Here is a 12,914-nt window from a genome sequence, read left to right on the forward strand (position 1 = left end):
ACCGGCACATGCCTCTTCCTCAAGGGCTGTACTAGCTCTTAACACATGCGATCTGTCACATATATGTTGGCCACCACACGCACCCCCCTGGGAGGGCATGTCTTAGACCCAGATATCACCCGCCATGATTGACGACACCACAATCGGGGCTTCTCTCCACGTCCTGTCATGGAATGTTAATGGTCTCCTGGACAGACTGAAGTGCTCTGCCGTCCTGCGCAACGCCTCTACATTGACATCCTCCTCATCCAAGAAACACATCTCCTGGGTAACTGCTGCCCTTTCTTTGCCCAATATGGGTATGACAGAGTGTGGCACTCCAGCTTCTCCTGAGGCTCCCGCGGAGTGGCCATCCTCATAAGACGCAATCTGCCCTTCGTCCTGTCCCAGGTGAGACACGACCCTCAGGGCACATACGTGGCAGTTTGTGGCTCCCCTCTCAACCTCATGTCCATATACTCTCCCCCTTCAATGCTCACTCCCACACTGGCACAGACATCCGTCCTCCTGTCCACTCTCCCTCTGGACACCACGGTCGTGGGTGGCGGCTTCAATGCAGTCTCCCTCCCGACCTTAGATACAACGGTCCCTCCTTCCGCTGCCCGTACTGCGCAAGCAAAACAATTGAGGACCTGGTCCGAGTCGTTGGGCTCTGATGTGTGGCGCACGTGGCATCTACGCACCACCCACTTTACTCATACCTCTGCAGCCCACCGTACACAGGCACGCATAGACGCGATCTTTCTCCCCGCCACTGACTGTTCTACAATTGTGTACACTCGTATCCTACCTAGGGGAATCTCAGACCATTCTCCAGTGCTCCTCAGTACAGGGACTCCCCCTCCCTCGGCCCGCCAAACGTGGAGGATGAACGCTTGGTTCCTCCAAGACACAGAATTTAAGAAGGCGGTAGGGAAGGAACTCAAGCAATATTTTCTTACCAACGAGGGATCCGTATCCTCCCCGGGCACCCTGTGGGAGGCCGGGAAGGCAACCATACGGGGTATCGTGAAAGGGCAACTTAAGAAACAGAGGCAGACGCAGCAACGGAAAATTACCCTGAGGGAAGTGCAGGCGCTTCGCTTGGAACAATCACTCTCCCTATCGGAGGATGCCGCCCAAAGCTGTCAGCTAGCCCATCTCCGGGCCCAGATCAAGCAGTTATCAGTAGATGCGGCCAAGCTCCTCTGGAGGACCTCAGTGGCGCGAATCTATGGCTGGGGAGACAAAAATGGTACGATTTTGCATAGGTTAGCTACTTTTCCTAAGGCGAATCGTATAATTCCAGAAGTAGTAGACAATCAAGGTACGATGCATGGTGCCCCTCTAGCGATGGCACGCACGTTCGCAGGTTACTATCGGTGGTTTTATGCAGCACAAACCCCCGACCTATCGCTTCACGTTCTCCTAGAAAGGGGCAATGTGATTCTCCCCCGGTTGGAGACGGCCGCCCAGAAGGACCTAGACCACCCCATCTCTAGAAAAGAAATTGAGGAAGCAATTTCCCTTACATCATCGGGTAAGAATTCAGGACCAGACGGCCTTCCCCAAGAATATTATACGTCATATCGTGACACTCTCGTGCCCCATCTAGCCAGCCTTTTTCGGGAAGCCCTTGATAAAGGGCTCTTTTCCGGCGGAAACTGATATTGCCACTATTGTGGTCCTCCTGATATTCCCAGCCTCCCTCCCATCACTGCGCGGACTACCGTCCCATATCTCTCCTAAATATAGAGATCAAACTCTACGCAACCATCCTGGCCCAGCGACTGAAGCCGTACTTGCCTTCGCTAGTCCATCCGGACCAATGCGGCTCTGTGTCCGAACGTGCGACCCGTCACTGCCTCTGCCCCATCGACACTTACTCACTCCTTACTTCGCTCTCCTCCTCATAGATTTCACAAAAGCTTTCGACTCAGTGGACTTGGCCTACCTCCAAGATGTGTTGGCAGAGATGGGATTCGGGCCCCAATTCCGGGTACTGGTCCCTGTACTCTACGCACAGCCGTGCACGTGAGTGTTGGTGAACGGTGTGCCGTCCGAAGCCTTTCCCATTACTAGGGGTACAAGGTAAGGATGTCCCCTCTCGCCCTTGCTGTTCGCCCTGACGATGGAACCCCTGGGGTCCTTGGTGCAGGCTGACGACCGCATTACGGGTTAGGAGTAGCCAAATACCGAAACGGACAAGATTGCGCTATATGCAGATGATGTCTTGCTCTTTCTGGCCAAACCCGCCTCCTCAGGGCCACACTGTCTCCGGTTGCTGCAGGCATTTTGGCAGGCTTCGGGTCTTCGTCTGAACCCAGGGAAATCAGTATTGGTCCCACTTCACCTATCGAGGGATTGTTACGACTGGCAGTCCAATATACCGCTTCGGCGCAACTCCTTTAAGTATTTGGGGATATGGATTACCGTGCTTCCAGAGTTGGGCTGGTCCCTCAATGTCGCCCGACTGGTTAAAAAGGCCAAAGAGGACCTTCAAAAATGGAAGACACTACCCCTGAACCCTCTGGGTCGGGTTGCTTTATTTAAAATGTTGATCCTTCCCAGGTTCCTCTATGTACTCCAAGCCTCCTCCTGGTGCCACGCCCCGCCCCGCCCCATCATCGGAGGGAGGGCGCGTTTGGCCCTGTCCACATGTCAGATCCCCTCCTTTGACCGAGGCATGGGAATGACGCATCTGTATCTGTATCTGTATTTTTTAGTTGCATGTCTATTGGTGGTCCACGATTGGTTTAATGGGGGATGGTCTGATCCGGCCTACCGGCTGGAATTGAGAGAGTTGGGTTTATCTAAAGTCCAGGCAATGATGTACGGGGGCCCACCCCGTCCCAATTGCCAGACGTGACGTGGTCTGTATTGCTGGCCTGGCGGGCATCGCTGCGCCACACCGGTTGGTCGGGTAAATTGACCCAATGCATACCCATCTGGCATGGGGCTTGGCTTCGGGAAGTAAGTGGCCTGCGGGGGTTCAAAACCTGGAATCTCATCGGCATCACGCAACTTGGGGACGTTTGGGCTAGAGGCCATATGCTCTCCTTCCAAGACATGCAAACCCGCTATTCCCTACACCCCTCCCAATTTTATAAATATTTACAGTTATGACACGCCCCCAGGCACACATCACTGACGACACCCAGCTCCCAGAATACAGCCCCACGGAGGCCCAGACTCTGTTGGGTGATTTGGGTAGGGGGGGCATCTCCCGTATATACCGCACCCTAATCAACACCACTCCCACCTCATGGCACCCAAGACGGTCACCGCCTCCGCCAAACTCAGGCTAATCCAACTATACTATCTACACACAGCTTACCTCACTCCACTGCACCTCCACCGAGCGGGCTTACGCTCTGACCCGTCCTGCACAAGGTGCGGCCAGGCTCCAGCAGATTATTTTCATGTGGTCTCATCCTGTCCTCGGCTGGTTAGATTCTGGGGGGCCATTGAGGAGGAGCTTACAGAGGTCCTGTGTTGGGCGGTTCCCCACGACCCACGTCCATCGCTAGTAGGGATCATGGATGGGCTAGATGGGTCCCGAAATGGCAAGACCTTTTTTAACACAGCTATGATTGTAGCTAATCGCGACATAGCGGCGGCATGGAAATGTCCCGATCCTACAGACCTGGGAAAGTGGCGCAAGGGAGTGGACTGGTGCGCGAGCCAAGAAAAAGTCCTGTACACGGCACGAGGATGCCCTAAGAAATATCGGAGGGTGTGGGGTAAATGGCTGGGCACTGTGGAAGAAACTGAGTGATTTGCTAAATCTTCTTGCCAATATGCATTCCCTGGGGAGTGGAACTGTGGTTTGCATTGATTTTGAAGATGTAAATGATCATTTGCCATCCGTGATTTTTCTGATTTGTTTGTATGTTTTAAAGCTAATCGCGACATAGCGGCGGCATGGAAATGTCCCGATCCTCCAGACCTGGGAAAGTGGCGCAAGGGAGTGGACTGGTGCGCGAGCCAAGAAAAAGTCCTGTACACGGCACGAGGATGCCCTAAGAAATATCGGAGGGTGTGGGGTAAATGGCTGGGCACTGTGGAAGAAACTGAGTGATTTGCTAAATCTTCTTGCCAATATGCATTCCCTGGGGAGTGGAACTGTGGTTTGCATTGATTTTGAAGATGTAAATGATCATTTGCCATCCGTGATTTTTCTGATTTGTTTGTATGTTTTAAAGCTAATCGCGACATAGCGGCGGCATGGAAATGTCCCGATCCTCCAGACCTGGGAAAGTGGCGCAAGGGAGTGGACTGGTGCGCGAGCCAAGAAAAAGTCCTGTACACGGCACGAGGATGCCCTAAGAAATATCGGAGGGTGTGGGGTAAATGGCTGGGCACTGTGGAAGAAACTGAGTGATTTGCTAAATCTTCTTGCCAATATGCATTCCCTGGGGAGTGGAACTGTGGTTTGCATTGATTTTGAAGATGTAAATGATCATTTGCCATCCGTGATTTTTCTGATTTGTTTGTATGTTTTAAAGCTAATCGCGACATAGCGGCGGCATGGAAATGTCCCGATCCTCCAGACCTGGGAAAGTGGCGCAAGGGAGTGGACTGGTGCGCGAGCCAAGAAAAAGTCCTGTACACGGCACGAGGATGCCCTAAGAAATATCGGAGGGTGTGGGGTAAATGGCTGGGCACTGTGGAAGAAACTGAGTGATTTGCTAAATCTTCTTGCCAATATGCATTCCCTGGGGAGTGGAACTGTGGTTTGCATTGATTTTGAAGATGTAAATGATCATTTGCCATCCGTGATTTTTCTGATTTGTTTGTATGTTTTAAAGCTAATCGCGACATAGCGGCGGCATGGAAATGTCCCGATCCTCCAGACCTGGGAAAGTGGCGCAAGGGAGTGGACTGGTGCGCGAGCCAAGAAAAAGTCCTGTACACGGCACGAGGATGCCCTAAGAAATATCGGAGGGTGTGGGGTAAATGGCTGGGCACTGTGGAAGAAACTGAGTGATTTGCTAAATCTTCTTGCCAATATGCATTCCCTGGGGAGTGGAACTGTGGTTTGCATTGATTTTGAAGATGTAAATGATCATTTGCCATCCGTGATTTTTCTGATTTGTTTGTATGTTTCAAATCTAATAAAACTAGAGTATCAAAAAAAAAAATGATGGACTTGAATCAGTACTATAATGCGAGTGTCCAGCCGGACAATCAATTTAATAAATCAAAAATGTCAAAGAACAAAATTACAAACGTAGCAATAACGCGGGACACAATCCTGCATCCTACATGAACACATAACAAATACATTTAGGACAAAAACATATCAGGCAAGACGGGTTAGCTTGTGGAATATTGAGCACAATTTCTAACAAGAGAAACAGTAACTGCACTTTTTTATCATGTGCGATTAACGTGTAGACTGTTTACATTAGTCGACGACGTTTCGATCACTTAAAAACAATAATAGGATCATCATCAGGACAGTTAAGGTGCAAGCCTGAATCAATGAAAATAGCCTGGATAGTACTTGCGGGAAAAGGATAGTCGTACGTGGACTCAGGAGGGGCTGGAGCCGCAGTAATGATGGTTCTGTGGATAAGGTGGTGAAGATATTCAGGCGTTTTTCAGCAATACGTGATAGTATATTCAATAGATTAGCATGTGGCGATGCACAGAATGATGTGAGACCCGCAGCGGATCTACTCAGTGTGATATGCCTAGATATCACACTGGGACATTTTCTAAAGAAAAGATAGGTAAATCAGTTTTTGTACAGTTGCAGTTTTTCAGGTTGTCATACAAATCAACTCCACACTTAAAACATTTTTCAAGAAAAAACAGTCGATGTATTCCTATGGAGAGAATTTAATTTATCGGTTAACAGGTAAATATTTTGTTGTGTGAGTTGGTATTCTGGAGTTAGAACCAGGGTTCCCCCAAGGTCAAGGATGCACCCTAGAAACACCCTCAGCGGCACTACGGCGGCCGGGCACAGAGTGCTGAGGCCCAATGTTATCCAATGGGGGACAGGGGCCTCCGGTTGGTGGATGCTCACGGGTAGGCCACAGGGTGTGGGAGCAAAGCTTGTGGTGTTAAGCTCAGAGCAAAGGGGGATCCGAGTTAGCACCCACCCAAAGTACACCCGCAGCGGCGGCTGGGTGCAGGGTACTGTTTTGGCGCCAGGTGCCCTGTTGTTTTCAATAGGGATTCTCCGGTTCGGGGACGAAGATCTTCTGGAGGTGACCACCGGCTGGAGAGGTAATTTGGGATGCCTGGAGATGCTGGGACACTGTCGGTTGGGCAACCCATGGCCGTGGGACGTCGGGTGCAGGTGTGTCTTTAGGTGTCGAGCTTTCTTACCAGCCAGATAGAGGGGTGGCTGATCTATGCCAGGGCAGTGGATTGTAGCCATGGCACAAAGGGATGTGTGCCATGTCGACTCTTCACTTTCTTCTGCACCAAAACATGCAGCCTGCAAAGGCAGTGTGTGTGTGTGTGTCAAGGTACAGGGCCTCTAAGGGTGGCACAATAAGTAATGCAGCCCCTAGAGGCCTTCCCTGGCTACAGTGCCCTTGGTGTCTGTGCTACAATTTACAAGGGACTGACCTGTAGCCAAAGAGTGCCAATTGGGTGTTGTCTTAATGCAGTCTTAGGGAAAGAACATAGGCCATGGGTACTTGTTTGGCAGGAACCCAGGGCACACTCAAAGTACATCAGCAGTTTAGCAAAAAGTGGGGGCAACCATGCAAAAAGAGGGCACTTTCTTACAAAGCTAGCCTCGCTGATGAGGGGTGATACCCCAAAATGGGTCCCAGGATGCTTGTTGTCTAGTCCAGAGAGGACCTGGCCTGGCAGTTCGGGCTGGATTGTTTCTACAGGGACCATTGTCAAGACTGATTTGCATATGGCTGGGTCTAAACTGTGGTGGCGAAGTGAGCTAAAGAATGATGGATTAAACCCAGATCTGTGACTGGAGGTGAATGTTTGACAATATTCAGCATCCCGTCCATCAACTTTTTGTGTTGATATAGTAGCCCTTAGTGGGAAGGGTATCCCCAGATATGGGTCCCATGTTCACTATGCCACTGGAATCAAGCTAGCCTGAGAAGCATTGAAGATAAAGGGGCCACTTCAGTGCATCGTGTGAAAGAATATGGAGACATATGCATTCCCTATTTCATGCGTTTTAAGCACACAGACTGACAAGGAATGCCAAGTAAAGCCTAAAATACGATTGACTTGTTTTTAAGGTTTAAATACACAACCTTCTAAAATGCCAATTCCTCTTAAAGGTATGCCTGATTGTATCCCGATTTTAAAACGTATCTGAACCATTTTTGATCACACAGACCCCCTTAAACAGTTGCAGGGTCGAAGGATCAATGCTATTTCAACCTTTATCCTTCCGGGAGCTCAAAATGCTACACAGCAAGTGCCCGCATTTAATTTCCTTGTAGGCAGAGTGCTGCCATTATTCTGGGAGGTGCCTGGCTCGCTCGAGACAACGGGCCATTGGAAAGGGGGATTCCCCTAGATTTCATTGATTTTATGTTTTAACTTCCTCGCAATTATTTTAATTTGTTTTATGTTACTAGTAGCTACCAGCTCGCAGGGGAGCCTACGGCTGGTTGTAGTAGTTGCTAGACCCTGTTTTTTCTCTTTTCGTTTCCCTGCTGTTTTTTCCAGCTGACGAGCTTTGTGCGCAAGCCGCGTCCCCCTTTTCATGGCAGGCTATATCTAGAACTATCCAGTATGTCTCTGCCACGGGCACACCAAAGTCAAGCCCAACTGCGCCCATCCGCGACTAGTGCCAGTCCCCCTGGCTGTTCCGGGAAAGCTCCAAAACCCCTTTATTACGCCAGGGACCAGCTGCTCACACTAAATCCAGGAAAGGGAGCTGACTGCCCATTTTGGATTACTCCTGCTTCATAGTTGAAATTCCACTAATTTACCAGAGCTGTGGAGATCAGCTAGCTTCAGGTGGGTTTACCTCTTCGACCTCTGACCTGGACGGAGGGACCTTGGAACAGCCCTCAACTCTTGAGAATTCTTACAGCAATGCGTTATTGCCTAGTGAAGTCATGCTTTGCGTGTTGATCAATGCCAGGTCATTGGTAAAACATAGCATTGATTACCACCTGTTTATGGAAACCCACTAGCTGTCCCTGGCTTTTATTACTTAAACGTGGGCCGATCCAGCTTGTAATTCCTATTTGTTATCTGCCCTTCCTGGCGGCTTTGTAATGTATAGAGCAGATTGGACACTAAAACAATAGTCCACAGGGCAGATCTCTCAGTAAACTATGGCCTTGCTGCCGCTTTGCAATGCGAAGCTTCCTCTTTTATGATAGGATTTTCCTCAACAGTCTTTCAACAGCACGATCATTTACAGACCTCCTGGACCCAGACGAGCTCTCTCTCAGGAAATCTTCAGCCTTCTAAGGCGAAACATCCTCACCACTGACTACCCAGTACTAGGCGATTTTAAGTTCCACTTAAAAGCCCATTTTGACACAGACACTAACATTCTTCTAGATACACTATCGAGTCTGGGTCTATCACAGATGGTAGATGCCACTATACACCTGGCAGGACAGACACTTGATGGAATTCTCTCTAGCAATTATTTTCTGGGCAACATTAAAACCCCTCCACTAGTTTAGTCTGACCACAGGGCCGTACTGTTCGACATCAGCATTAATAACCCTAACCTCCAAAATAATGCACGCCCACTTAGTTCTTCATCTCGGGACTGGCATATAATTCAATCAGATCTTCTCTCTTGCACCCTATCAACTCACTCTCGGAACTTTCAAACAATGTAGATACAGCTGTTTCCCAATACAATCAATGGCTAGACTCTACTATCACCTTACTGGTGCCAGCAAAGCAAAACAAATACGATCAAAAATGTCGGCACCTTGGTTCTCCATAGATCTCAGAGGCAGAGCCCAAAAGCAACGCTGCAGGAAACAGGAGAAAAAATGGAGAGCCAACTTTGACACAATATAAACTCTGCCTAACAGAGTATAAGGCTTTAATTGCCAAGGAAAAGGCATCCTATTACAAAAAGAGAATAGAGGAAGCTAAAAACTCTACCAAAGAATTATTTAATATGGTTATCAAACTGACAACAGACATGAAACAGCATATTGAACCTACACAATCTTTACGTAACAGTTTGGCTAGCTTTTTCTTACAAAAAGTAGAAGGAGTGTATAATAAAATTGCTACAGCAACACCCCTCTCTTTTGGTGGCCTTACGGTACGTGTTTACACAATTGAACTCTTTATGGGCAGCATATTTATGGAAGTCATGGTCCAGCATCCGATAGAATTGTTTTCACTTGTATGTCACTAAGAACTTGTATCCGTTTTCTCTACAGCGGCCTTCATGCTCCTGCCAATCAATCTTATTTGCACAATTGTGATAGGTAGGTTTCTGTTTTTAACTTCAGTAACAGCATCTTGCCGCCAGCAGCTGGGACATCTTCATGCATGCAGCAGAAAAATTAGTCCTTCTGCACCACGATTCATTTCCTTGCAGTTACCTAGTCCTCATAATACAGAAAAGAAACAAGCTTCTAGCTAGTTGCTTCCTAAGTATGTGCGGAATGTGCATAATTTGCTTGTGCATAATTACATAAAATGTAGAACTGGCATTTGGGGATGTCTTTTTAGTTCAAAACGCGTCATTGCCTCACTACTAACATCTATCTTCCAACATATGTTCAACTGTGGCACTTTTCCTACTTCATGGAAAAAAGCCTCAATAATGCCTCTTCTAAAAAAATCCACACTTGACCTTAAAGACCAAACAACTACCTTCCTATCTCGCATCTTCCTCTTCCAGCCACAATTGAGGAAAAAATAATGAACTCGCAGCTCATGGAGTAAGTATATTCATTAAAATAATTTCAGAGCAGCCACATAACCGAGTCGGCTCTAATCAAGACCACCGAAGAGATCAGAATAGTTGTTGACTAGTGGAAAGGGGCAGCCCTAATCCTGCTTGATCTCTCGGCGGCCTTTGATACAGTGACCACACATTGTTGTTAGGCCATCATCGAAACCAATGGATTTCAGGTCAGGCCTGGACTCTCTTGAAATACTTCCTTTAGGATTGTGAACAGTCAGTCAGCTTGGGCCAATTCACTTCTCACTACTTTTCACTGCCATGCGGGGTTCCACAGGACTCTACGCTCAACCCAACTCTTTAATATTTATGTTACTTCTCTGGCCGGCCTCATAAAGAACTTTGGCTTCGCTCTAATTGTCAGATAGTCGCATCCGTAGCCAAAAACATCAACACACTAGGCTCCATATTCAGCTGGTCATGCTATCCATCAAATCCTGGATGGATAGTAATTGCTTAAAACTTAACACAGATAAGACTGAGGTCTTACTATTCGGAGCCTAGATCTCCTTTTGGACTGCTTGCTGTTGGCCACAGGAACTTGGCCCGCTACCAGTTCCTGTGAAGAAAACCCAGAACCTGGGGGTTCTGGTGGATGACAGACTTAAAGACCATCAAAGATTTTACCCTTCATCCCAACACACTTACAAAAAACTCGTTACCTCGCTGGTCATGGCTAAACTAGATTATTGCAATGGTCCATTTCTCACCACCCACCAATATCTTTTGAACAAACTACAAATTTTACAGAATGCAGCTGCTCGACTTCTCTTCAATATCCCCAAAAACCCTTCTGCTGCCAATGCCCTAAGAAAACTGCACTGGCTCCCGATAAGACATAGAATCAAATTCAAGGCACTTTGCTTTGCCTACAAAGCACTGAACGGCTTAGGCTCTCTTTTCCTCCAAAAGAGCTTCACACCAACTAGGACTCTTCGGTCTGCCTCTTCCAAACTTGTAGTGCCTCCCAGGCTCAAGCGGGCTACTTGGGGTGGCAAAAGCTTTGTACTTAGAGCCACAAAAGCCTGGAACTCACTCCCGCTGCATATCAAGGTGGCCCCTAACCTATTAGCCTTCAGGAAATCTTTAAAAACCTGGTTATTCCATCTTCCTTAGGCACATGTCATCCCAGCACAGTTAGTCATCTAAGCTAGCGCCAAGACGCCGCCGGGCATTCAAACGCTCTATAAAACCATGTAACATAACAGAGGGAGAGCCAGACCCTACCTACAGGCCACATGTGGTGATAATTCTCTGAAGTGCCCCAAGGGATCGACTTACGGATGTACCAAACACAGATATAAAATGGGTGTTCCGACTTGATGTCACGCTGGATGGGTATTGTAAGAAAACACGACTGTAAAGTAAGTTAATATAATCCGACACATGCTGCAATCTCAGTGTTACCCCCAAACTGCTCAAATTGTCAACTTTTTCTTAATGGCATCAGGCCTGATCCCACGGGGAAGTCGTCCATCACAGAATCCGTGAAGCATCAATAACAAAGCTAGGCTCGCGGACTGCCACCTTTCCAAGACAAACTATGTACATTTTTCTAGGCACCATTAGAGCATTCATAAACAAATTTAAAATAAAGAACACGATCAGGGAGGAGTTGCCAACCAAACATACCCACCTACACAAAAATGATGCCGGATTATATTAATCAAGTATAGAGGCTTGCCACTAGATTTTTACTATCTGGCACAGGGTAGCCTATTAGAACATGTGACAGAAACTCATAATTGGCGAGGTTCCAGAATGTCATTCAAGAAAAGTGCATAAAATGCCCTTTAAACCCCCCTCCTGTGCTACTTCAGAGTTCCCTTCCAACCAGAGGTGCGCAGAAATGCACACACATTCATCCTCAATGTTCGTTTGAAAGGCAGAGGAAAGAAGGAATATGCACGCCTACAAAAATGCCCCTCCATCACTGCATACACCATTGCAAGAGAGACAATGGGAAAAACACCCGGGAGAGCACTACAGAGAGGGTGCAGGCAACAAACAGCAATGCAGGGGGACAGAAGTACACAAGGGAGATGCTCTCAAACACCTGCAGGGCTAGACACAAAAGAAATCATTTACCTTACAGATCTGTGATGGACACAAAGATTGATAAAACCAGAACCACAAAAGCGTGCTTTTTAACAAAATAACTTAACTAGAGAGCAAAGCGGGTGGGAAACAGAAGCAGAAGGGTGAGAGAAAGCAATACGGGCTGCGAGACAGCAACGTGAAAAGCAATGGTCCACTGCAGCATTGTGCAAGACAGCACACGGCGTGGCAGGGGTGAGAGAAGCAGATAAGAGAAAGAGAGCTCAAAACATGCACTTTCAAGGAGAGCTTCTCGAAAAAGGAAAGAAATAGTTCCCGGGAAGCAAGCGTTCCTGGAAAGATAGAAGCAGCCTATCAGGGATGTGGTAAAAATGCAGTGCTCTACGGGAGAGACAAAGAAAAGCAGGAGGGACAAATAAAGCCAACCAACAGAAAGCAAGGATATGTAAAAGGCAAAAGACAAAACCAATGGTTAGAAGTGGGAAGAATAGCGAGCTTTGGACCCTATTTTCGTAGAATGGTGGGAGTTCTTTACTCTAACCCTTCAGCGAGAGTCCTTATAAACGGGGCGTTGTCCGAGGCCTTCCCGATCATAAGAGGGTCCCGACAGGGATGTCCTCTTTCCCCTCTCCTCTACGCCCTTGCGAATGAAGCTCTAGCCTGTTATATCCGCATAGATGATCAGATACAGGGTTGGCAGAACTCCCAAGACTGAATCGCGCTATAAGCGGACGATGTCCTGTTGTACCTCGCTGATTCAGCCCGCTCCGGCCCAAGATGCTTACAGACCCTACATTAATTTGGGCGAGCATCTGGATTGCACCTCAACCCCCTCAAGTCCACGGTGGTCCCCCTCCATACCTCCAGGGAATGCTTCGACTGGCAGACAACCATGCCTATTCGACGATTATCCTTTAAATATTTGGGCATCTGGGTGGTACTTCTCCCGGAGTTGACCTGGTTCCTTAACGCTGGTTCA

The 12,914-nt window shown here is 48.0% G+C and overlaps 1 protein-coding gene across 3 annotated transcripts in view; it reads right to left on the minus strand.

Annotated features, from left to right (window-relative positions):
- The window catches only part of LOC146869569 (vacuolar-sorting protein SNF8), a 240,353-nt gene that overhangs the window by 176,089 nt on the left and 51,350 nt on the right, over positions 1–12,914 (minus strand). The window contains exon 3 of one of the 3 annotated variants that reach the window (XM_085606283.1): positions 5,493–5,550. The exons of the other annotated variants lie outside the window; for them this stretch is intronic. Within the exon in view, the coding sequence (XP_085462409.1) occupies positions 5,493–5,550 (58 nt within the window). The remainder of the gene's footprint in view (positions 1–5,492; positions 5,551–12,914) is intronic. 3 annotated transcript variants of the gene reach the window in all.

The sequence above is a fragment of the Triturus cristatus genome, chromosome 1_1 (genome assembly GCF_964204655.1).
Source record: "Triturus cristatus chromosome 1_1, aTriCri1.1, whole genome shotgun sequence".
Classification (NCBI taxonomy): Eukaryota; Metazoa; Chordata; class Amphibia; order Caudata; family Salamandridae; genus Triturus; species Triturus cristatus.